This window comes from Dipteris shenzhenensis, chromosome 11 (genome assembly GCF_047967505.1).
Source record: "Dipteris shenzhenensis isolate YYH24624 ecotype China chromosome 11, Dip_SZ_1.0, whole genome shotgun sequence".
NCBI classification, from domain to species: domain Eukaryota; kingdom Viridiplantae; phylum Streptophyta; class Polypodiopsida; order Gleicheniales; family Dipteridaceae; genus Dipteris; species Dipteris shenzhenensis.
This window is the reverse complement of record NC_141606.1, coordinates 17,630,960-17,657,783: the sequence shown is the minus strand read 5'-3', so window position 1 is coordinate 17,657,783 and position 26,824 is coordinate 17,630,960. Positions and strand designations below refer to the sequence as shown.

The following is a 26,824-nucleotide window of genomic DNA, read 5'->3' as shown; positions in this document are numbered from 1 at the left end:
TTCACGAGATGCCTCTTTCTTGCATTTGACTCAGCAGGAGATTCATCAGATCAGATCATTTATAGCAGGTATACATCCATAGGACATGGATAGCCCTCCCACAGCCACATGCAACCAAGATAGGATACTTTTATCCAGGCACCAGGATACCTACAGATCCACCCCTTTCCCATTCAGTACCGATCAACATGGGCAGCTCAAGACTTCATCCCACCGATTCCAAATTGAGGCATGATGTGAGATTGCAGTCACACCCATCATGAGATCTAACACTACACAATTTCTGCGACACACACGAGGTGGAAAATCGAGGAGCATGTCTGCCCTAGATACTATGAGATCTGAGAAAGGTACAATCATCTCTTCACCCATGGATACATAGACAGGAGCAGGGCCATCAACTACCAGACCAGAGATGCATTGTACTCCTCATACATGAGGTCACCCGACTCAGGTCTAGACTCATGAGACCCAGCATGGGTCATGACCCCAAAGAGCAAGAGATCACATGCTTCTTTGTAGGAGAAGAAGTGACCAAAACATGCCGAAATTGAGACCTTGACTTCAGGCATGCCAAGTCAATGGGAGACTAGACACAGGTTATACGAGCATCTGCCCTACTTGGGGCTACCTCGTGTTTCTCATGAGTACATCTACGAAGAGGAGCCAAGGACACCAGCGACGACAGATCTTAGACATGTCCTAGAGACACCTAGACTGTAGGGCCCACGCAAAGCTTAGACTGCTCATGGCCGATATAGGACACATAGGAACTCCCTCAACTCTCAGAGCTTCATCTCATTTATGTGTTCCTAGTTTTCATTTCATTTCATCATCAATTGTTTTTGGGAGGTGTGATAGACACGTTTAGTTCCCCCTATGAGGTGTACTCTCGTGTTGCATTCAGTAATCCTTGGTCTCATGGGTACTTTTAGCCTTTAGTAGACGTAAATAAACCTATCTTTCTTTCTCTTTTTGAGAGAACACCCTTTTATATTATTCTTTGAAAAATACTGTACAAGATCAACCATCTGTAAGGCACCAACAAGAGAGAAAACTAGTTGCCATGTAGCCTACTTCCCCAAGTTTCGGCTCACTACCTAATGTTAAACAAATGCAGGTGCCAACAGCAAATCTGGTGGCCTACACAACCAACAGCTTCATCAATCCATGAAAATATAGAAGTACCAAGCCTTGCATAAACACTAATGATGCTTGTTGGTAGTCTTTGTAGAACCCTCTATACCTTGCATCCCAATCGAGCACAAGGTATATGCAATGTCTCGCACTACCTAGAGGGGTAGGCAGTGTAGCATCCTAGATTTCTTGAAGTTTGATTGTCCTCCCACCCACCAAGCAAGAATGCCTCTGCATGAAAAGCATCTCAGCCCTACAAAGCCAAGCTGCCATCCCTATGGTGAGCACTCGCCATATCAGCCTCAACCGAAAGATATCTTGAGTGACCATCGCCAAAATCCTTCCACTAGAGGGCACCTAAATAAACACATTTTAAGGTCATCTCTTGAATCATTAAGTGCAGCAGTGACATGTTCCATCCCTCCTCCTCTGCGCCCAAGGCAAGGAGCAATCAGGAGCCCTGTAGCCAAAGGATCTTCCATGAACAATGATTGTCCAGAGCAATGACCGTAACATGGAGAGAGTGTCATGCAATACATGCTATTCAAGCCAATGCCTCGCCTTCTTATGCAAGTAGTGTATGCAAAGAAAAGCACCTGCAAGGTCCACGTAGACTAACCTCTCTAAGCAGGCCAAGAAAACTCTCCAAGGTCCCATGGAACCTCTTTGAGGAGATGGCTCTCCCACAACCAAAGCCACCACTGTGCAGATGCCCCTTTGATTTCTAAAGGTTGACGTCGCATGCTCTCCCAACCACTCTGTTACCCTGATCCTTAGGGGCTATAGCATATCGAGCAATTGGTCATCCAAAGGGTTCCCATGAATGGCGGGGGCTCTCACTAAAGGACCCCACCAAAACCTACACCATAGAACACTAGTGAGGGCTTGCGCTAAATAGGCCATCCTCTCCCAAGTTTGTAGTGTTAGGCTATACACATTCCCACCCATCTTGGTTGGCAGTTTTGTTGTTGATGCAAGGTAATCAACTTTTCTCCATACAAGAGAACTTGAGGACTCTGATGTCTCAAGTTGTTGCTGACCTAGAGTATACATTTTTCACATTTTGATGCAAACTTGCTCTTTTTACCCTTGTGAATATGAGCATGTGCTATTGAGCCAAATACTCAGGGAAGTATCTTCGTTGCCTTAACTCTCGTCCATGCTTCTTCTAGTGTCATACCTTTGAATCTATGTTGCATGAAACGCTTCCATGCAGGAAACGTGGTAGTTTTGAAACGTTTCTGAAACACCACTTGAGTTAATAGGATACGGCAGGGGTAGGCTGAATGAAGTATATTTCTGCTCACGTACAGAAACTAGCAATCAAACAAAACATGCATCATAGAAGGTAGACGTGTGCGCAAGGCGAGCAATTGGATTCTTGGAGGGCATGGAGCAGATGATCCTTGGAGATGCGATTCGTATAGTGCATTGATGAATTAGTTGCTATGCACCCACCTGATAATGCAAGAGCCTACCATCATCTCTTGTCAATACTTCCCCTTGTTAGCTTTTCTTCTGGTGCACTTGTAGATTAGGCGTTTCCAAGTTTCGGAAACGCCCCAATTTTGAAAACGTTAGGAAACGGGGTTTCCTAACTTTTTTGGGCGTTTCCTGCAACTAAGCTTTGAATGCAATGCACAGGTTGGTGAAGTTAATCAAATATATTCCCCATGAACTGCAATGATTGGGAATTGAAGCATCCAAGCCTTAGATGGCACAAATTTTCTTTACTGTGAGCAACTATTCATATTGTCTTGCCACATTGCATCACTGCTAGCTTGTATAGTGTGTCATCTCTTACACCATGTGCAAGAATTTTATTCTAATTGTACATTATGCATTTCTTGTTATCAAAGAGAACCTCTCCTGTGATTTATAGACCTGCCCTTCTTCTAATCTTTCATCAAGTTTGATAAATCTTGTCCCTTCCCATAAGAAAAAGAATCAAAAGAATGCTGTTAACTTCTCACATTCCTAGTGCTAAGAACTTGTTCTCAGTTGCTAACTGTAGACTTTGATAAATCCTGTCCCTTCACGTAAGAAAGAGAATAAAAACAATGTTGTTCACTCCTTGTGTTTCTAGAGCTAAGAACTCATAATCAGTTGCAACTTGAAGAACATCACAAATTCTTGTTCAATTAGACTTTAAAAAGCATGCACACAAGGGCCATTTTTTTAAAAAAACTCTGTTTCTCGCAGTAAATGAGCATGCCTGAAGTTTTACATCACCTGTATGACACCGTTCTGTGTTAGAAGTCTGTCTTCAAATTTCAAGAGCATAGAGGTGGGATTGCAAAAAATATTGACGACATTGGGATACAAACCTAGTGCCTTCCATATGAAGACACCGTGCTTGTGCAAGTTTAAGCAGATTGAGATGGGCAGAAAAACAATACAGGTATTGTTAGAGACTCACTGTTCCCACCTGTGAGCCCCCGTTTTGTGGGGACAAGGGGCAGTGAGGGTAAGATGGGATGGAAAAAGAGAGACTCAGCAAACAGCAGCATTCTGGGGGGGCTCCATGCCTACCTAGAGGCAAAGGACTGGCTGCACAGGGCGCCCTTTTATAGGGCCCTGTTGCAGGACCAGTCGGTCCAACCAGGGCCACCGACCAGGGCCGACCCTGGTCGGTTTTACTGACAGACCTGGTCGGTCCCCAGTCAGGGAACCGACCCTGCTGGTCGGTCAGACCAACAGGCCTGGGCAGTGCCTATAAAAGGCCCTCACTTCCCTTCATTTCAGCTATCCAGTGCAGGACAGAAAGCCTCTGATTTGGGCTGTGCTGTGCACTCAGACTTGGCATTTTCTGACAGAGAGAATTTCTGCAGTTTGTCTCAGCACTTGGCTGAGTTTTGTATTGCTCTCCTGGAGCCAGTTTTCTGCCCACCATCCGGTGGATGAATATATTCTCTCTCTGTCTAAGTTTTCTCTGAGTGAGTATTGTATCTGTGATCAGTTATCTGAGTTGAGTGTTGCTAGAGTGGGAGAGGTCTTGGCTGGAGGTTAGAGTGATTCTTTCCTTCTGTTTTCTAACATGGTATCAGAGCCATAGGCTCCCGACTCTTTCTCATCAAATATCACTCTCTGAAGGAAGGAGTTCCTTGGCTGTAAGGAAACTCTGTTTTCAGCTCAGTTCAGTACAGAAGGTCAGTTCATTTATTTCTGTTTCAGTTTTTTTTTCAAGTTCTGTAGCTATTCACCGAGATGGATCAGCGATCAGAAGCCTCTACATCCATTGCTCGTCCTTCCTCCTTCTCCAGTCATCTTCCTTCTTCATTTATCCCTAATTTTGGTGAAGCTGGAAAGCTTGATGGTACAAACTTTCCAATATGGAAAGTCAAGATCCGAAGCCATCTGTTGGCACGGAAGTTGTGGAAGATTGTCAATGGTACTGAAGAAAAGCCGGAGGATATTGTGGACAAGAGAGGTGAAGTTCTAGCTGAAGCAGATGCAGATGAACTCTGTGCATGGGAGGAGAGGGATGCTCAGGCCTTAGCAATGCTTATAGGCACGACAACAGATTCTGTTATTCCTCATATCCAGTTGGCAGAAACGTCTTCAGAGGCGTGGACCATACTGAAGGAGTTGTATGAAACCGATAACACAGCTCGTATCATCACATTGCAGCATCAGCTTTATAACCTTGATATGAATGAGGGTGACAATGTTCATGATCATCTGACAAAGGTGAAAGTTGTGCGGGACCAGCTCGCAGCGGTTGGTCAGAAAGTGGACTCGAGTCAATTAGCATTACTCACACTCCACAAATTGCCACGGAGTTTCAAAAGTTTTGTGACTACGGTCACTGCGGGTCAACGGACAAAGCCAATCAACTTTGAGGAGCTTTGTCCACTCCTACTTCAGGAGGAGGCCCGAGAGAAACTCTTTACGCAAAACGACGAAAAGGCATTGGTTGCCAAAGACAAGCCTGGCAAAGGCAAGTCAAAGGATTCCAAGAAATCAGAGGACGCTGAACGTAAGAAGAAAATGAAGTGCTTTTACTGTGAAAAGCTTGGCCACTCTGCCAAAGAATGCCGGAAGAAGAAGGCAGATCAAAAGCGGAAAAGAGAAGCCAAAAACAAAGAAGAGCCTAAGAGTGATTCTGCCAATGTGACAACTGGTCAGTTATTCTTACTCAGTGAACATTGTTCAGCTTATGCAGTTAGTGAAGGAAAAGAAGGTTGGTATGTTGACAGTGGTGCTTCTAAGCACATGTCCAACAGAAGGACGTGGTTCAAAACCATGGACAGTACACACCCGGATTCCAAAGTTTCTGTTGGGGATAGCCGGACATGTCCTGTGAAGAGTAGGTAGCATTCCTTTCATTACCACGGCGGGTGAGGAGAAGGATATCTCTGGAGTACTTTATGTACCCGACCTTTGCAAGAATTTACTATCTGTAAGTCAGATGGACAAAAACAACATGGCAGTTCTTTTCCAAGATGGCAAGGTCACCGTGACATCCAAAGGGAGTGGGCAAGTGGTAGCACAGGGTGTTGAAGAGAATGGACTGTACCGTCTCAGTGCAATGTTGGTTCATGATGATCACGGAAAGTCCAAACTTTGGCATGAGCGCTTCGGTCATGTCAGCTATGGAATCTTGGCTGAAATGTCAAAGTCAAAGATGGTGGATGGACTTCCACCAATTACAGGCAAGGATGATGTCTGTAGGGCTTGTCTTGAAGGCAAGCAACACAGGGATAAGTTCCCACAAGAAGCTTCATTTCGGGCCAGCAAACCACTTGAGTTGGTTCACGCCGACATTTGTGGTCCAATGTCTACTGCATCATGGGCAGGATCCAGGTATTCCCTTCTCTTTGTGGATGATTTCAGTAGAATGACTTGGGTATATTGTTTGGCTAAAAAGTCTCAGGCTTTTGAGAAATTCAAAGACTGGAAAGCTAGAGTTGAAAAGGAGACAGGGGAAGATGTCAAGACATTTCGCACAGACAGGGGGGGAGAATTCACCTCAAGTGAGTTTAATACATTTTGTCGCAAGCATGGGATCAAGCGACAACTCACCACGGCACATACTTCTCAGCAAAACGGGGTAGCCGAGAGAAAGCATAGAACCACCACTGAGACAGGGCTTGCTATGCTCCGAGGGAGAAATCTTTCTAAAGCCTATTGGAGTGAAGCTATCAATACAGCGGTACACATTCTCAACCGGACCAAGACAAAGGCCGTCAAGGACAAGACTCCATATGAGGCATTTTATGGTAAGAAGCCCTCTATTTCTCATCTCCGCATTTTTGGTTCTAACGCGTGGGTGCATGTGCCCAAGGAAGATAGGACCAAGCTTGATTCCCGAAGCAGACCATGTATCTTTGTTGGGTATAGTGAAGAATCCAAGGCCTACCGCCTCTTCGATCCAGTAAAGAAGCAAATACTCATCAGTCGTGATGTTGTCTTCGCGGAAAAAGAACCTGAACCCCAGGAGGAGCCTCAGATTGAGGAGGAGGAGATTGTTCAACCCCCGATCCCACCCCGTCCCAGATTGACCATTCAAGAGGTTACCCAATCAAAAGCTGATATTCCACCCGATACACAGGAAGAGCAGGATAATCCCGCAGAGGTTCCCGTTCCTCCTCCCACAGAGAAGCAGAAAAAGTTGCCCCAATGGTACCTCCGGACATTGGAAGAGTCTCGTGTCACCTCTTTACCTGAGAGTAGCAGTTCCGGATTGCGTCGGTCTCAACGTCTTCAAAAGACCCCATCCGTGAATGTTGCTTTGGTGGCTCAGATTGTTGAGCCAAGAACCTTCGCGGAGGCGAAAGACAATCCCGAATGGCAGGCTGCCATGCAGGCAGAGATGGATGCTATTCTAAAGAATCATACATGGGACTTAGTGGCCAGGCCCCTTCGACGGAAAGTCATTGGCACTAAGTGGGTATACAAACTCAAATACAAATCTGACGGCAGCTTGGATAAGTATAAAGCCAGGTTGGTTGTGAAAGGTTTTGCTCAGACTGAAGGCATGGATTTTGATGAAACTTTTGCTCCCACAGCCCGCATGGTTACTATCCGGACAGTGATTGCCCTTGCTGCCCATTTCCAGTGGCCTATTTTTCAAATGGATGTGAAGTCCGCATTCCTTAATGGAACCCTGGAGGAGGAGGTATATGTGGAGCAGCCACCAGGCTTTCAGGATCCAGTGTCCCCATTAAAGGTCTGCAGGTTGAAGAAGGCGTTATACGGGCTGAAACAGGCCCCCAGAGCTTGGTACCAAAGGATTAATATATTCTTTCAGAAGATTGGGCTCAGTCGAAGTCCTTCTGAGGCAAACCTTTACTTGTTCATTGAGAAGGGATTGCGATTGGTACTCATTCTCTATGTTGATGATCTTATCTTGACAGGTGATCATGTCAAGAAGATTTCACAGGTCAAGGAGCTACTCATGTCTGAGTTTGAGATGACTGACCTTGGATTATTACATTACTTCCTTGGGATTGAAGTAAAGCAGGCTAAAGACAGGATTTTCATTTCTCAGGAGCAGAGAGATTCTGAAGAGATTTCAGATGGAGGATTGCAGAACAGCTTTAACTCCCATGGAGGTCGGGCTGAAGCTAAGTGTTCACGACACATCTCAGCTGGTTGATACTCTTTTGTATCGACGATTGGTAGGAAGTTTGCTTTATCTTACCAATACGCGCCCGGATATTTGCTATGCAGTTAAATTATTATGTCAGTTTTCTGCTTCTCCCAGGAAGAATCATTGGAATGCAGGTTTACGTGTGCTGAGGTATTTGAAGGGTACTTGCACCTTTGGGATCAGCTACACCAAAGGCATTGAACTAGGCGGGTTCTGTGACAGTGATTGGGCAGGTGACGTGGACACCAGAAGGTCGACGACAGGATATTGTTTCAAGGCACTCCCTCGAGAACAGATGGAGCACCTCATCAAACGCATGGGGATTGGCCCACAGTTGTGACATTGAGGGGGGGTGTTAGAGACTCACTGTTCCCACCTGTGAGCCCCCGTTTTGTGGGGACAAGGGGCAGTGAGGGTAAGATGGGATGGAAAAAGAGAGACTCAGCAAACAGCAGCATTCTGGGGGGGCTCCATGCCTACCTAGAGGCAAAGGACTGGCTGCACAGGGCGCCCTTTTATAGGGCCCTGTTGCAGGACCAGTCGGTCCAACCAGGGCCACCGACCAGGGCCGACCCTGGTCGGTTTTACTGACAGACCTGGTCGGTCCCCAGTCAGGGGACCGACCCTGCTGGTCGGTCAGACCAACAGGCCTGGGCAGTGCCTATAAAAGGCCCTCACTTCCCTTCATTTCAGCTATCCAGTGCAGGACAGAAAGCCTCTGATTTGGGCTGTGCTGTGCACTCAGACTTGGCATTTTCTGACAGAGAGAATTTCTGCAGTTTGTCTCAGCACTTGGCTGAGTTTTGTATTGCTCTCCTGGAGCCAGTTTTCTGCCCACCATCCGGTGGATGAATATATTCTCTCTCTGTCTAAGTTTTCTCTGAGTGAGTATTGTATCTGTGGTCAGTTATCTGAGTTGATTGTTGCTAGAGTGGGAGAGGTCTTGGCTGGAGGTTAGAGTGATTCTTTCCTTCTGTTTTCTAACAGGTATGACACCAGGGCTGGTCTAAGCATCAGCCATATGTAAATGTGCGTGTTTGCAATTTTGTAAAGCATGACAAAAGAAGGGATAGAGGGACGGCCTACCCTAGGTCACATGGTGCTTTTACTCTTATTATATGCCAATGATGTAGTCTTATTAGCACATTCCCAGGAGGATCTGGAAACTCTAGTGAAAGAGATGCATTGCACCCTTGTAACTGAAACAGGCTTCCATAATTAGCTTGTCTAGACTATAGAGTCCAAGAAATGCCTCCTCTCTCTGTGCGCTATATTTGGAGGAAGGTAGGGTGTCCTCTATATGACACTTCGCAGCTTGTCACTGCATAGCAGGAGAGTAGGGGAAGAGAGAGACAGAGAGAATGGTCTATGAGACAAAAGTACCTCATGTGTAGTTGAGAGCCATGCGAGGCTTCCCATCTAGTACAACAAGAAATGAAACAACTAAACTGTATCTTCCTATAGTAAGTAAATCATGCATGAGCTGAGTTTGGCATATCTATCTCTGTCAGCATGAAGATAGAAAGATATCAACCCAATGCACTAGAGGCAGGGGGTTTAAGCCTCTAATGGCATCCTTCATTGAAGTATTGTACATCCACCCATGAGTCGCCAAAATCGGTCCAAAGCTCGCAAAGCTGGGTCTGTGGAGGTAGAGCTGGTCTGAAGAACTCCATGATCCTCCCCTGTCTATGACCAACTGTGGAATAACTGGATGAGAGGGCCCTTGACTTGTGGCGCCTTTGAGTGTTGTAACCAAATATAAAGATCCCTCCCGGTGACCCAACAAAGAAGGAAGTGAGACCAGTGTTCTATCCGATCACCCCAAAATACATATAGTGTTCAACATCTCATCCTACTGATGGGCGGTACCATAATAGTATCGTACGTAATTCAATGAAAGGCCATTGCCGCACTTGACCTCGGGACCTGCTCAACGCTCAGCATCCAGATCCAGCAATGGAGATGGATATAAAATCTTTATCTGATGGGAGTTATCGAGCAGATGGTAGGTCGTGTCTATTGTGATGAGTAAATGAGGGAGTGCTGCCTAGGGTGGATCATCAATTGTACCAACATAGCCAGCTCTTGCTAGCCTGGAGAATATATGAAGCGTGTCAAGGAGTCCAAAGCATCACAAAAGAGGCAAAGCTTACGACATCTGATCGCATAAACAAGAAGAATCTGAATATGAAATTCGATGTGACTCGGCCTTGTGCAATTGACTTAACTAATTTACCCAATGCTCCCGTCTCATCCACAATGTGATATATCTAGTTTTAATGCAAAGCTACAATGTCGCTGTATAAGAGCTACGTTTCTACATCTGGTACGTGTCAGCAGTCCTTTATTGCTTAATAGTGCGGAGAAACATAGTGGTTATGTGAGACAATCTTTGATTCCTATCCAAAATGCACAATATGTCTCTAGAAGTTCCTTATAACTGGTTCGCCATAATATTAATTCGTAAACCAATTGCCAAGGTCGCTTGATAAGATAGCAGGGGTATGGGACTCGGGAGAAGTACATGGTGTCTTAAGCTTTTTCCTCTGTAATTTGGGTAATTCTTGTGAACGCTCGAAGTCTTTGGCCTTTTCAATGATCGCAACAGCATTGCCATGCGTGTTGCGAATCACGAGCAAAGTGGCAGAACTCTTAGATTTCGCAAATTTAGATGTTCAAGTTACGAGCTGAACAGAACTGTAAAACAGCCGCCGAAAGTTGCTTTTTTGCTCCCATCAATCCTTAAATTCACGAGTGCTTGGCGGATGAACTTGCAAAAAAAAAGGCGAGCTGAATGGGAGGAAAGTTAAAAACAGGAAAGCATAATGTTCATACATGGAAGGAGGAAAGGGCGAGGAATCGACGGGGGACAATACGCCTGAAGATTTGCGACATGGTCCTCAGCCAAAATAGCCACAACAGATGTGAAATTCACAACTACAAATGAGGCAAAACAAGCAGCAAGCGTATTTATGGGACAAACACAGTCATCGCTATTTTAAGTGACACTTGTTATCACAACAGTGAGTCAGCTTTGCCTCAATCCTTACGTGGCCCAATAGCTTTGATCCTTACGTGGCCCAATAGCTTGACACATTGCTCACACCTCCCCACGCTAGCTGCCACCGCTGCCGTTTGAGCCCTACCCCCATGGAGATTTAGAGCTCCCTCGCAATCACATGCCAGCTCACTAGCGTCTATGAAATATGACGCATTCCAGCCCTGCATTGGACTGCTCGAAGGAAAGATCCTCTCCAGAAGCTTTCCATTTTTGTGACCCGACAAGGTGACCAGATTGCAGTTTTAGGTAGGGGGACCCAGAAGCTACACATGGGGGATTTTATTTATAATCATGGACTCAGCAGCTCCCTCCACCAACAACGCGCGAGGAGCTGCTCTTACAAACTAGAGCAAGCCCATGGACATTGAATGCATCTAGGACATTGGTGGGCAATCTTACCAGCCGTGGGCAATGCCCATGGTGAGCTAGTGTGTGAACATGCTTAATCGTGAATCTATTATATAATATATCTATATTTGTACTATATATGATTTGTGTTGATCTCTCTCTAGTCTAGTCCCTCAAGTGAGGTTTTAAAAAGAAAGACGAGTTGTTCTCTAAATAAAAAAGTGTCACATTCATAAAGCTCCCAAAAATGAGGATTTAAAAAGGAGGATGTTTTAGGAGTTGGCTAGCTGGGGAGGGCTACAAGTATAAGATTACTCTCTATGATGCTTGTGTGTGAGAATGGACAATATACTTTGAAGAATTGCAAGGCAGAATACATAAATGGCTACAAGGCATGTAGATGATGGGCCTAGTTTGGAAACATTGGTCAATGGAGCTACATTCAAAAAAAATTCATCAGCACCTCAAGTTTCTCACCAATTGCATGGAGATATAAATAGCTTGTCCATTGCATTTAGGAGAAACAATACAACAAAAGTGACCACAAAGTGGAGTGATTGATGTATAAGAATGGGACTCCCATTAACCAACATTTTTGATAGAAAATGTGCAAAGAAAACAAAGAGGACCCAAAAAATTGGAGTTCTATATAAGAAATGTTAACAAGAGCATGGGATTTAGATAGTGTAGACAGGAGGCCACAATGGGAGCAAACCTCTTTATGGTATCTTGTCCACACTCTCTATCATGATTATTCAGCACAAAGTCAATCATACATTTTGGTAAATATGAAAAACATTGATGAGTTGCAAATTAAAATGCCTTAGATGGACATTAGTAGAAGACTAGATAGGATCATTAGGGAGAAGAGCACCAAACAACGAAAAATGCAATCACTACATCCAAAACTCATCACAAGGAGTTATAGCTCTGTGCTTTTTGGCTTGCCTTGGGGGGGAAGGCTTTAGTGAAGGGCCTATTTTGTGGAGATGGGGAAAATAGTCTTCATTTTCCCCACAATTTTTTACAATTTTTTAGATCATCCCATTGGGTGGACGCAACAGTTGCCCTTTCCAGTTTCATAGTAGGCTCTCCTACTTGGGCAGAAATAACACTTGCTTTTTTAGGCTTAGCAGCATGCTTGCTTGATTGACAGAGCAGTTGTAAGTTCACTTAACTAGCTTTATTTTGTCATAGCGATGAAAACATTATGCTTTGCTAGCACTGAATCGATGAACACTCGACTTTTGTGAATGAACACAAGAGTGTCCCGGCACGATTGATCCAGGAGTTCCATGACAATGGCACAATGATGCATACTCTTAGGAATGTTTCTTACATGTGTGCTCGCAATGCGCTATGTGTATTTGACTTCACGATCCTAGAGGACATTTTGGAGGGTATGCAGAGGGAGGAACTCAAGCAAGTCTTTATCAACCAAGTATTTGACTTGGGATATGGACGAAAGATGAGCACGTTAACACTAATTTCAACATTGCAATCATAAACAGTCCACACATTGTTGCAGGTTCACAATATTCTACACTTCACTGGTTTGAATGGTTAGCTTTTGGATTACATTTGCTCCATCTCTGTTCCAGAAATTGTGTTAGTAGAGACCCTGCTAGACCATTTTGTTTCACATGTGATGCACCACATGGAGTTATTTCTACACCCACACTGAAGGGTAGGATCCTTATGCAAGATGGATCTGATGTCTCTACTCAAATTAGAGGTTCTCATGTTGATGATCTTATGACTTTGGAAAGCCAAAATGAGGGCTTCAACACCTCTCTCACACCAAACAAAGCAACAAAACAACACTATGTTGTGTCTCTAAACTATTGAATCCGAAAGATCAACTAAGATGTTCTACTTCATTTTTCTCCAAACAATTGTAGTTGTTGCTGCAACATTGTAATAGAAGTTTGTTGACAACTTCACTCACAGATGCGAAGAAACACATCACAAGAAATGTAAAATGTAAGTTTGAGATGCCCTCAAGTGTCATTTCTCAAGGTGCCACATATTTCACCTAAAACAACTCATGCGACAATAATTTCAAACATCTAGAGTCCAAAGGCCCCTACAGAGAAAAGCATGTACAAACGACTCTCAAAACTGCAAGAGAGAGAGACACTCGAGACAGAGAGAGGAAGAAGATGAATAATCGATTGATAACCGTATTGCATGAAATGCATACATATATGGGCTCATACCCCTTCGTGAGAGGCTCATACCCTTTGGCACCACCCATGCAACCCTTGGCACCATGCCTTAAGGATAAACATGACTGTTTATACCTTAACACATGGCACGCACGGTGGACTGTGTAAATCCACAATGCGCCTGAGTAGAAGTCAGATGCCAAATGCGCATGTGCAAAGAGTACAATCGTTTTAGGCATAGATGAGGCAGAGAACCTTGTGTGTGCATGATGAACGAAATGAATAATAGAAGGCATGGATTGCCACACACTTGGAGAAGCTTTAATTGGTACATCAATGTAGCTTTTGCCTCATCATCGCAATAATAGTACCCATATCAATTGCATGAATCCGCAACAAACCGCAAATCTTCTCCACCACATCTCCGCAATATCACCTTTGGGAGCAATGAAGCAATCCCTTGATGTAGGCACTCCATCTAATCTATCTTTGAGTCGGCATGTCCCTCTCATCACAACATCCACTTCATCCCGCTCTTAGCTTTCTTTGGAGATTAATTGATGAAAAACCCTTGGATTGCAAGTGGTCCTGCAAATAATTGAATAGGGTACAACAACACAATAAAGGTACATGCTTCTTCAAGAATGGAGAAGACGATCCCATTGATCTATTGCAACACTTTGTACCATGCTTCCTTCTAACGACAACGTGCAACAATCTTCGCGTCATCATTGCAATCCATAAGGGCTCCACCACAAGTCCGCAAAACACTCTTTGGGCTACTTGGCCTCTGACTACTTGATGACACGGGATGCTACTCATTGCAACCACAACAACTCCATGTGCTGCTCTCGGCCACCTCATTACCTTCGTTAGAGTTTGTGCCCACCTCTTTGACGTTCTTCTTTCATGCTACCAGAACCTCGCATGCCTCTGAGGACTCTACCTCCTCCATGCCCTCTAGGCTGCAACCCACAATAAATGCATCCTTACGTGTCTACATCTCTCTCTGGAGTACTACAGTTCCTCGAAGCATTTTGTGGTAGAAGAAAACCTCAGAGACATCAGGCCGGTGATTCCCTTAACTCCAATCAAAGAGGCTTACAATTCTGGCCCAAGCTCCCAGTATACATCGAAGAAGGAGTACGACCAAGATTCTTAGAGTGCCAAAATCGTCTGAAGTTCTGAACCAACAATAGGATCGACTTGGTCTTTGGCACAACTATGCATGGTCTTCGTCTCAACTTCATGATCACCATGTGTAGAGGCCAAAGGCCCCTATAGGGAAAAGCATGTACAAACGACTCTCAAAACTGCAAGAGAGAGAGAGACACTTGAGACAGAGAGGAAAAGAAGATGAATAATCGATTGATAACCGTATTGCTTGAAATGCATACATATATGGGCTCATACCCCTTCGTGAGAGGCTCATACCCTTTACCACCACCACCCCTTGGCACCATGTCTTAAGGATAAACATGAGTGTTTATACCTTAACAAAACAATTCATGCGAGAAGAAAATCATCACATGCAAAGGTTCAAATACACAGAAAGTGTTATGCACATATTTATCTGGTAGCATCTTAAAATATATTAATTGTGCAAGATAAGATGTTGGTTTTAAGAGTAATGCTGTGTAGATCTATGACTACACTCAATTAAAATATAAATGTTCAACATGACTATGGAATACACAAAGCACTTGTAAGAATTTGATCTCTATAAAAAAATAGCATTTAATGACGCTAACCGATTCAACACAGATATATCATATCATCAATTGTGTGCAACAATTTGTCCCAAACACTATGTATGAACGACTGCTAAGTGTATTGTGCACATCAATTGGAAGTTCCTTGTCATTGAATTAATTACCGTGCTTCTTACTCGCCAAAATTCTTGAGGACATACAATGCACATCCGTTACACGACAACATGTTGGAATGTTTGTCTCTACAGCTTCATCGTCTAGGCTACTAATTTATGATTGTCTTGTCCATTTATCACAAGAACTATAACTTCACTTCAAAGTTGTCCTTTTCAATGGTGAGAACATGGTGATGCTCTTCGATGTTGGTACAACTTTGCCACAGCAATGCAATGTAATTTTACTTGATGAGGCAACGCATCATACGACCATGTGGCCTCTCTTTCCAAGAAGCAATAAAAGGAGTTATGTCTTATGGGACTTAGTAGGCATTTCCCCCAACAATTCAGCAAGGTATGTAGCCATAAGTTTAGGTCAATGGATCTAGGCACAAAATACACAGCAACAACAGGAACCATCAAGAAAATTTATAGATTAAGAGCTATTGGCACTAGTACATACCTTGAAGGTCAAAAAATAAGAGATTAGCCCATTTAAAAAAAAAAACATTATTTGCATGTTCCTCAACCAAAACCAAATCTCAAACAATCACAAGAACAATCGACTAGAAGTCCAAAGAGGAACATAACAACAATTTCAGAAGAGGAACTTTACAATATGAAAGTCACAGATGCTCCTCAATACGAATGTCTTTGTTGCAAAACGCTAACATTCCATAGGAAATTGACAACATTAACGAAATGGAAAAGGACATTCTTACAATCACATCATATCTTTCAGTAGAATGTGCATCCACTGAACGCTGCTTGTGTGCAATATGTGTAAAGAAAATAAAGTAGCAAAAGGTTCTAGTCTTCAACACTACAAACATGGCTCTCACACAACCAACGGGAATTAAAAAATAAAGATTGAAGGTTTGCACTATCAATTGAGAACTTATTCTTTAAAGCAATGAAAATAATTACAAAACAAATTCTCTCATCTACATGAGTGAGCATGTGAAACCCCAACACCGGCGTTGGGGATCTACAACCATTTTTGGGCCAAAATAAAAAGGTTGTAAACCCCCAATGCCAGCGTTGGGGGTCTGTAACTGTTTTTTCTTAGGCCCAAAAATGAGTGATGGAGGACCCAAAATGGATGTAGACTCCCCAATGCTGGCACTAGGGGGTCTACAAAAATGTAGACCCCCCAATGTACAACCATTTTTGGGCCCCAAAAAAATGATCGTAGACCCCCCCATGCTAGCATGGGCGGGTCTAGGACTTTAGTTTTTGGCTTGAAAATGGTGGTGAAGGACCCAAAACGGTTGTAGACCCCCCAACATCGTGCTCAAATTTTTTTGGCTAAAATTTCTTTTTAGGCCTTGAAAATGGTTGTGGGGGCCCGAAAGGGTTGTAGAGTCCCAGCTTTGGGGGGTCTAAAGCCGTTTTGGGATATCCTTTGCCATTTTAGACCCAACCAAAAAGAAATTGGTCCAAATTTTTGGGGGAAAAATGGTGATAGAGGCTTTGAAAGGCCCTTCAACACCAACGTTAGGGGGTCTACAATCACTCTGGGCCCTCCATTATTGTTTTGGGGCCAAAATTTTCTTTTAAATATTTTTGGCTACAAAAAAGGCAGTAGGGTCACCAATATTGGGTGTTTGCAACCATTTTGGGCACTCATTGGGGAGTCTACGTCCATGTTTAGGTCCTAACATTGGGAGCTCAAAAATAGTGGTGGGGGTTTTTAAATGGTTGCAAAGCCTCAATGTTAGACTAATAGCATTCAATTGCCAAGCACAATTCTTACATTTGAAGGTTAGCATTAAACCATTATAGTATTTAAATGTAAAGTCGTTTTCCATCATTAGATGAAATCTGAAATATTTGAGTCTACATTTAGCATTGCCATACCATTGTCGAGCATAACTTTAAGCAATGTATTGACTACTACCATCAATAGCAAATGGCTTGCATTCTCATGTAACAAGGCTACTCAATTGTTAAACATAATCTCAAGCATATTTCTGGCATTTGAAGTATTACATTTAAAATTTTCCATTCAACTATAAAGCTTAAGCAATGTATTAACAATGATTTACCACTCAAACTATCCAGGCCTCTTGATCTCACCAGCATTTCAAGAGGACCTGGCCCTCTTGCTTTGAAGAATGCCTTGTTCGAGATAGCCCTTGATACTATTGCCACATCGACATGGACATGGATGAAGATAAGTCGAGGTACAATCTTGACTCTAGGTCAATAAGTACCCAAACCTGAGTTCCAATGAGAGTTGGAGCGCCAGGGGCCACGTGGTGACACTCGAGCGGCTAGGTATGCAACGAAAAGATAGCAAATGGTCCTTGTGGTAGATTTTGAAAGAATCTTAGGAAGTTGGTTCACCAAACCGCCAAGTCAAATAGGAGGTTTTAGAGTATTTAGCCGACAAGTCCTATAGAATGGACCAAGTTTGTTACTTGCTCTTTTGCTCAATTGTTGTGAGTTAAGTCCTATTGCTCTTGATTATGGTTTGTATCTTAGTTCAAGGTGAGCACCCATAGTTGCACGAGCACCATCTTGCACAACTGATGCTATTTGGCAACAAGCCAAGGTTGATGTAATATCAAGTTGTGCTTGGTTTATTTATATGTCTGTGTTGCTTTGCTCATTGTTTTGGTTGTGCTCTTCCACTTGTCTCCATATGGTTTCACCTATGTAGCACTAGACGCCCTGATCAATTCTTATCAACAATGCTTATTGAGTAGATGCATGGACTAGGAATTCTAATGAGTGCAAGAGAGGGCATCTTCACCAAGCACTGGCACTATTTCTTTTGAGAACCAAGTATAGAGGTTAATGATCGGTAAGGGAAAAAGACCTTCAATAGGCACAAGGCCAAGGAAGGGAGATATAGAAGGGGTTGTAGCATCTTATTAACCCTCTACTAGGTCAAGGAGTAAGGTTGACACCATAAGCACAAGAATTCCAAGAATAGAGGACCATTGGGAAGAGGGACTCAAGGAGGATTCCCAAAAAATCCAACAACTTGTAGCTAGCCCAATAGAGACAAAAGGAACAATCCCATGATCAAAAAGGAAAAGAAACCCCGTGTTGTGAGAGGGGCCATAGTATAGATTTCAAGTCCCAATGTTGGAAAGGAAACAAAAAACTTGTGATTTGAGAGGTACAGTGAAAATTCCATTCATGAGGAAGGGATCTTGACAATGGATGAAGTCCCAATGATAAAAATTTGGAGAAAAAATAAGGGCAAGTGGGAAGAGAAGGATGCAACCAAGTCAAGCTTGCGTACGATGGCAAAATAAATGGGGAAAAAGATCTAATGATAGAATTACCAAATGTGCCTTAAATCTAGACAAGTCAAAGATGAATAAAAGAGAGAAGATGATGAACTCCAAGACAGAGGTGAACCACAAGTTTTAGTAGGCTAAAAATGCAACAAGGCAAGTAAATATGTCCTCTCCACTAAGAACCAAAGTGAGAATTATAAATGTTTAGGTGGATGGAAGATAGGGGCATTATCAACCACGTGTAAAAATTCTTCCAATTTTGTATCATACATGGTTGCAACAACAAGAAGGATGATTATCAAAATTATTCTTTTGTATGCTAGACAAAGCAACACACTGTGCTATTTTCGAGATTAGGATAAGATCAAGGAAGATTTTCTAAGGTAGTACATAAATATTAATGAAGAGAATGTCATATCTTGACAAAATAATCTCAAAGAAAAAAAAATCAAGCAAAATGGCTCTAAAACTATACAAGATTTCATGCTTAGTATGAGGAAGCTAAACAACCACCTTAAGCTAGGAGCTGGTAATATTACAATCCAAGGGGGTTGGCCCTTTTCTCAGCAAAACCTTCGAGCATCCATACAAAGGACAAAATTTTTACATTTCTAATTCAAAAAAAGGTATATTAGGGTATGTTACTAAAACCATGTTTCTTAGAGAAACTACATGCTTATGGTTAATCACAAAAAAAACACATTTCCACTTCAAATGATAATATCTATTGTGTCCATAGATCTTGGTACAAAGGTGAAGAACTTCATTTAATAATGACAATGACATTAGGCATGGTGGATACTAGGAGGGAAATGATTTTGAAAAAACCTACGTCTAGAGTGGGTTTCTCATAGAAAATCCCCTCATAACTCCTATTTGTTGATAGGGGAGTATACTTGAAGAAAACCTCTGATAAGGCCTCTTCATCGAGGTTTCTCTAAGGAAACTCATCTGAAGGAATCAGTTTCATCATGAAACTGTGCTTGCTTAATAGAATAGACAATCTGTAAATTCATTCTACTAAGCACTCTAGAAATAGTCAACAAATTGCATTCTACTAAAGACTCTAGAATGAAAATGAAGAGATAGAATGAGTTTCTAAGTAGTTTCTCCACTAAACACTCCTCGAGTGGATCGCTAATCTTGAATCACTCATAAAACCTCGCTCACACGATTTCACTAAGAGGAATTGCAATTCCCAATCCAAGCATAGTTGCGAAGGAATTTGCACTTTCATGAAAGATCTTGAACCCTACAAAGACCTATTAAGGGCGTCTTGAAAGGGCTATTGCTATGAATAATGGTGAAATCCCAGCTAAGAAAAAGAAGAATAAGGGAGATGAGCAAAGCATAATTGCCAAGAATGTTTCCTGGAGGGTGAAGAAATGAATCTAGCAATAGAATTAAAGAAATATTTCCAACAATTAATCATGCGCAAATGACCAAATTGTAATGAGAAATGGCCTAATAAATGTTCCCACAAAAAGACAAAATGTAGTCGATGCAAATCAGGGAATAAAGCAAATTTGACAAATATCTAGAAATATGAATTAAATACCAATATGAGGTGAACTCTTCAATATTCTTCAGTCAATTAAAGTGAGAAAGAAGTGTCAAAGTAAGCGTTTTAGTATATAAGAGATCACCAAGGGACACCTTTTTTATTGTAAAGAGTATGCCTCAATCAATTTGTGCAAGTGTAATCCTCAATTAATGTAAGCACCTATACATAGATGAATAAAAATTGAAAAAGGAATTCAGGTGAGCCTCTATCATAAGGCACAATGATCACTAGTTTGGGTAAGACTCCATTTGGGAGCACCTCTAGTAAAAGAATGGGTAAGCCTTAAAAAATAACCATCTCATTGTTAATAGCTTTCATATGCCTTCAATAGAGAGCACCATCATGACATAGAAGTCATGTTTATATCCAAGGTATTTCTTTTGACCTCTTGTCCCCATTCCAAAAGGAAATTGCCTCAACCCTTGGGAGAGGGTGAGGAAAACCACTATCTACTAAACTTGTACCAAACTTATGTCATCTCTCAGAGTGTTAATACTACAATAGTAACAAGGTACATTATCTTCACATTTTTTCATGAATTTGGATGTGTGGTCATTCTTCTCACAATACTATTAGGAATCAGGTGTTGATATTGCCAGCTAGAGGAACTGCTTCACTATGATGATTGTGCAATGTGCATACACTACTATCTTAAATTTTATTTCTATTTTGTGCAATAGTTGGACTTTATTTAGAACTAAAACAATAGTAAGTTATTGGAATAAAAACGCTAGCTAAATTAGAGGTCACAATCAATGTTCTAATACTTTGTATAGCCTCTTATTCTAGTTAAATCTAGCAACAATTGTACCTCCTTCATAAAAGCATCACATATCTTGACCATCAAATTTGTTTCCCTCCTATACTCTTTGCGCTATACCCTTGCATCAAAATCTTTATTTGAAGTTGATAGTGGTGGATAGCACTTCCAAAATTCATTACTATCATAAATGCAATAAAATGATGCATATTCATTTTGAGATGTTATAGAATATATGGGATCATTTGGAATTACCAAGGATTTTGATGGTAAGTTAAATTGCTTTGATGTGCAAGAAAACTTTTGTTAATAGTCACAATAAGAGTATTATTTTTTACTCTTTAAGAAGATTGCAATTCTAAAATTGATAAATGCTGAAATCATTGAGGATTTACATGATGAAAATATGATTACACTATTGTTGGTGTTGAAACAAAATTTTGGATGACTAATATACATCTAGTACATCCTCAGAATTACATTGATGACAAGAATTTACAAGCTAGAATTGTTAAAATTAGCATTAACTGGGGGGTTTTGACTGAGTATGAATAAGTTTGTAGTGTATCATGTGTTCCATTGAGAACTACATGGATGTAATGTCAATGATTGCTACTACATTATCTACATTTGGGCTTGAATTTCTCTTAGATGTAAATCCTATTCGTTTAGTTGTAAGTATAGTTATCTCATATACATAAATTTGACTTGCAATAAATGTTGTTCCTTTGCATAAGTCTTGATAATCCTCTAAAAAATATTTTGATATTTGTTGTAGATGTGGATCTACAAGAATTATGGATGTATCAAATCTTTTAAGGTTTGTTGTAGATGTAGACTTGATAGAATTCTTGATGGCAATTGATAAGTATTGGATTCTAAAAATATTCCCATGTGTGTCAAACATCGATTCTTGATTGAAACCTACTGGAAACTCTGCTTGTTCCATGTTTGATGTTGTTGATGTTGTACTTTGATGACATGGAGCTAGATGGATATTGCTGATCTGGAAAAACTGTTGAGGTGGCTACTATGGACATGGGTTTGGTGACATGATGAGGTGGGGGCCAATATTGACATGGAACTACTAGTGACATGATGAGGTGGCTAATATTGACATGGAACTACTAGTGACATGGTGAGGTGGATCTACTAGTGTTAGGAAAATATTGATGGCATGGAGCTATTATTTTGGGTGGCTAGATGATATGGAACTACTAATGACATGTTGAGTTGGCCATTGACGACATGGAACTAGATTGCCGATGTCACACCGATGAGATGGTAATGTGCCACATGTCTTCTTGATGGGGTAGGATAAGATAACATGGCAATATGAGGATAATGCAAACATTACAATAGAATGCCACATGTCAACTATTGATGTGGAGTGTTTCCACGTGTGCTACCATATGTTAGATCAGGGGACATGGAAAATGAGATAATGTGGTGTGCTATCTACCATCTATCACTTTCTTGTGGCTTGATTGATCTACCAAGTGTTTATTTCTTGTGGCTTGATTGATCTACCACCTATTGGATGAGTTATGTGAACTCATATGTTTCTAGATGTTGATTATTTTCTTCATGTTGTTGATGGTCTGGATTTTAGGACTTTGTTAGAGCTCCTGAGGAGCCATTAGTGTACTATTCAATGTTAGAGAAGACTTATTGAAATAACCCATGAGAGGCTTGCAAGTCAAAATTTGAATGAAGATGCTAAAGATTGGTAGAATCCATGTAGAAGTGAATGCTTAGATAAAGGGCTTGGAGCATTGGAGGGCCTTGAATGAAAGCCTATGCCTTCCTTGATTCGTAGAGCTTTTGCTACTATGAAAACCTCGAATACATGCATGCAAATCCATTGCAACATGCTCGAGCTCTATAGAGTGTTGCTAAAGTATGGTCATACATAGGGTTTTTTTTTGGCAATCATCTCCTAGAGAGCTTTTTGGAAATCTAACCAACTTTGTGAGCTTTTTGGAGGATTGAAGAAAAAGCATATATTGCATGTTCCATCTAATAATCATTTATCTATTGCGTAATAATAGTGTAGGAGATGATATAATAGTTGCCAATTCCTATGGTTATCAACTAATAATAGTGTAGGAGATGACATAGGAGTTGTCAATCCCTGTGGTTATCAAATTTATTTGAGTTTCTTGGATATACCTATGTGCATGTAAGCATAAGAATGCCATTGAGTAATAATAGTGTAAGAGATGACGTAGTAAGTTGCTAATTCTTGTGGTTATCAATTTTATTTGAGTTGCTTGGATATGCCTACGTGCATGTTAAACATAAGATTTCCATTGAGAAAATTTATATGAAATTGAAGTTTTTTGTTACAAGAAAATATTGAGAAGTTCAATTTCCAAATAGGGGTGAAAGGGGGGAATATTGGACAAGCTTTGAATGGTATATTCTACACACATAGTAGATTATGAACATCTTGAGAAGTTCATTTGCCAAATAGAGGGTGGAGAGGTGGGGGGGGGGTACATGAGCATGATGCGGATACTGGACATGCTTTTAATGGTAGATTCTACACACAGGGTAGACTATTATGTCTAAATTAGCCTACATTAGGGTCATGGGTTTCAAGGCTAGGAGATGTCTTGTAAGGATCATGTCAGAAAGGAAAGAGGGCCGATTACCTTATGTCTATACACAATGTCTAAAGGTTAAATCCTTTGTATTAGTAAAGCATGGCTACCCTTCCTATATTAAACAAACTAGAATGTATTACAAAAAAACAACATCAAAAATTGGAATTAGAGAGTCTGGATCATCACAACTTCTTAGTCCTCAAACCTTTTCTTATACATTATCTTCTAAAATTCTTGAATCTTTATTGGATCAACTAAATGGATGCACAATCCTTTTTAACAAGGATGAATGCAATCTTTATTGGATCAACTAAATGGATGCACAATCCTATTTAACAAGGATGAATGCTTCAGGTCCATGTCTAAGTTTATGCCAAGGTTAGAGGATGAGATGTGATGTCATATTGAATAAACATAATGGACACTATCGATCCTATACAAAACACCACAACCTTTCCAGATAGCACCACCTAACCGTTTCATGAAAACAAAATGGTGGGTTATTGATTTCCTAAGGAAAGAGTGTTGGTCTAGTGTTTATGGTTTATGTTTTAATGTTTAAGAAGTGTAGATCTCTTGATGGAAAACAAAGCCTACATCATATGTTTTAACTTGAAGGGACTTAGAGATTGAAAATAAATTGGGGCATTTTATGAATATCCTATGAATTAATATGCATGTCACAGCCTTATCTTTTGGTGCAATGAATATTATTTACCATGCCAAAAAAATGGTGTGAAATTATATGGCATCTATCCTATGTTCAAATTATCGATGTTGTGAACAAAATTGTAGCTATAATAAGCTTAAGTTTCAAGGCTATGAGTCACACCATCAAGGGGTGGTCTTGGAAAGAGCATGCTAGAAGGATAACAAGATCTCTCATCTTATTTGTACATGTATTATTATCTTGCAAATTCATATTCATGTCAACAAATTTCCCAAGGAAATCCTCATCTTTTGGTGCAACGAATCCTCTTTACCATGGTAACAAAATGCTATACAAATAATTATTTTGCAACCATCTTATCTTCAAATTATGCTACAGTGGTGTCATGGGTTTCAAGGCTAGGATAGGTCTTTCAAGGAGCATTCTTGAAAGGAAAAAGGATAACTTACCTTATTTGAGCAAGCATCCAACATTCAAACATTCAAATACTCTACATAATAGAGATTTATTGCTCAATGTCTAGCCTTGATTGGGCTCTAGAGCTAACTGCTTTTGCAAGAAGGAAGCATTGCTAGCTAGAAGATCAGTTGAGTAGGTTTCCCATGTTTTCCATGGATCCAAGCTTTCACCTTAGGATTTGATCAAGAGATCTTACATGTCTTTAAAAGAAGGGGTCCTACCTCCCGCTCTCTGGATAAACTAATATTTACATAGCATCTACCATCTTGAGTGCAAAGTAGTTAGCTACATGTAAGAAGAAGTATAGATACCTTCAGTCTTTAGACTTTAAAGACACAAACTTTAGAGTCCCAAGGAAAAACCCAAAATTGATTCTCTAGTGGTAGCTAAAGCTTGAATGAAATGATTATGTTTCAAACCCACCGCTCCTTTTCTCACCTCTCCTTTCTAACCCATTACTTAATTAGTTTTGGTGCATGAGGCTTAATTATATACCTAGATGAATCCAGGAACATTCCCAAACTCATCCTCTAAAAACACAACATAGTGCAGTTTCAATCTCACGATAGTCACTCATAAGATTGAAAACCATAAACTCCATCATGCATAGCAGGGACTAGCTAGTATGACATCCCCACTGACGTCATCAGCGCCCAACAGTGGGTGTAGACCATAGTATAAAAGTAAGCTCTCACACATACAAATCCACACACCCACACATACTTGAGCATCAATTTATACAAAGTCTTCGTACTGAGTTTCTATCGGCACTCCGGAGGTGAAGGGCAAACTTAGCCATGACGAAGGCTAGCACTAAAGGAGAAAAAAGTAGTCCAAATCTGTTCATTCAAGCTACAACTGCTTGTGAAGTCTAAATGATTTCATTTTAGTCTCTCCCAAACGAGCATCTAAATCTAAATCTAGCTGATAGGGCAACGTACCATTTAAGATAGAAAGAATTATCGCAATACCAGCAGGCCGCAACTTGGACGAAAACTTCACAAGGTGAAATTTGCATGTCCGCTAATATGGCAGAAGCATATACCTAGATGAATCCAGGAACATTCCCAAACTCATCCTCTAAAAACACAACATAGTGCAGTTTCAATCTCACGATAGTCACTCATAAGATTGAAAACCATAAACTCCATCGCACATAGCAAAAACTAGCTACTATGACATCCCCACTGACATCATCAGTGCTCAACAATGGGTGTAGACCGTAGTATAAAAGTATGCTCTCACACATACAAATCCACACCCCCACACATACTTGAGCATCCATTTATCAAACTCTTCGTACTGAGTTTCTATCGACACTCCGAAGGTGAAGGGCAAACTTAGCCATGATGAAGGCTAGCACTAAAGGAGAAGGCTAATAAAAAAGTAGTCCAAATCTCTGTGAAGATAGTGGGAGAGAAGGAAGGAGACTCACTTGCGGCTTTCTCACATACACAATGGGGGAATACACACAAAGGTGGAGGCTGAAAACAGTTTTCCTCTTCTTAGTTGTGAAAGCCAAAAGAACTCTTGTATAAAGAAATAGAAGAACCCTATATGTGGGTCTCAAACCAAACTCAGCTAACTAAGGTGGCATACTAACTGAGCCACAAACTAGAGTACATAAGGATAGCTGTCATCCAGCTATTATTCATGGGTGGTGTACCAACCGCATCTGCAGCTCTAACAAGTCGGTGACATAAATGCACAACGGTCACCCTGGCATATCACAAGTGGAGCTCGATATCTCAACACTCCCCCTCGAGCTCAATCCCAATTCCTGCACCACCGAGCAGGTCTCTAAACTTGCGCAGCTTCTCTGCGCCCAATGCCTTTGTGAATATGTCAGCTTCCTGATCCTCTGTGCTGACATAAACTAGATTAATAAGACCTAGTAAAACCTTCTCCCACACATAGTGATAATGCACCTCAATGTGCTTTGTTCTAGCATGATAGACTGGGCTATTTGCCAAGTGTATACTACTCATGTTGTCACAATAAATGACAACTGGCCCATCTATAGACTGATGCATATCATAAAGTAGCTTATGCAACCAAGCTACCTGACATGCAACCATTGTTGCACCCCTGTACTCAGCCTCTATGCTCGACAAGGCAACTGTAGGTTGTTTCTTGCTGCTCCAAGTGACTGCAACACTCCTAAAGGAGAACACATATCCACTGGTAGATCGTCTATTAGAAATACTACCAACCCAATCAGCATCAGTGTATCCATGCAACTGTATCTGAATCCCAGCCTCATAAAATAGTCCATACTGCAATGTGGACTTCACATACCTGAGTATGTGTCTAGCTGCATACAAACGTG

The 26,824-nt window shown here is 41.3% G+C and overlaps 1 protein-coding gene across 2 annotated transcripts in view; it reads right to left on the bottom strand.

The window, feature by feature from the left end:
• IVD (isovaleryl-CoA-dehydrogenase) overlaps positions 1-10,700 on the bottom strand; it is a 146,757-nt gene extending 136,057 nt beyond the window's left edge. Inside the window, exon 1 of one of the 2 annotated variants that reach the window (XM_087381271.1) lies at positions 10,571-10,700. In XM_087381271.1, coding sequence (XP_087237397.1) covers positions 10,571-10,630 — 60 coding nt within the window. In that variant the 5' untranslated portion in view covers positions 10,631-10,700. Of the gene's footprint in view, positions 1-10,259; positions 10,541-10,570 lie in introns of those variants that run through there. The other variant, XM_087381270.1, reaches the window with a different exon arrangement.
• Positions 10,701-26,824: the final 16,124 nt, after the last annotated feature.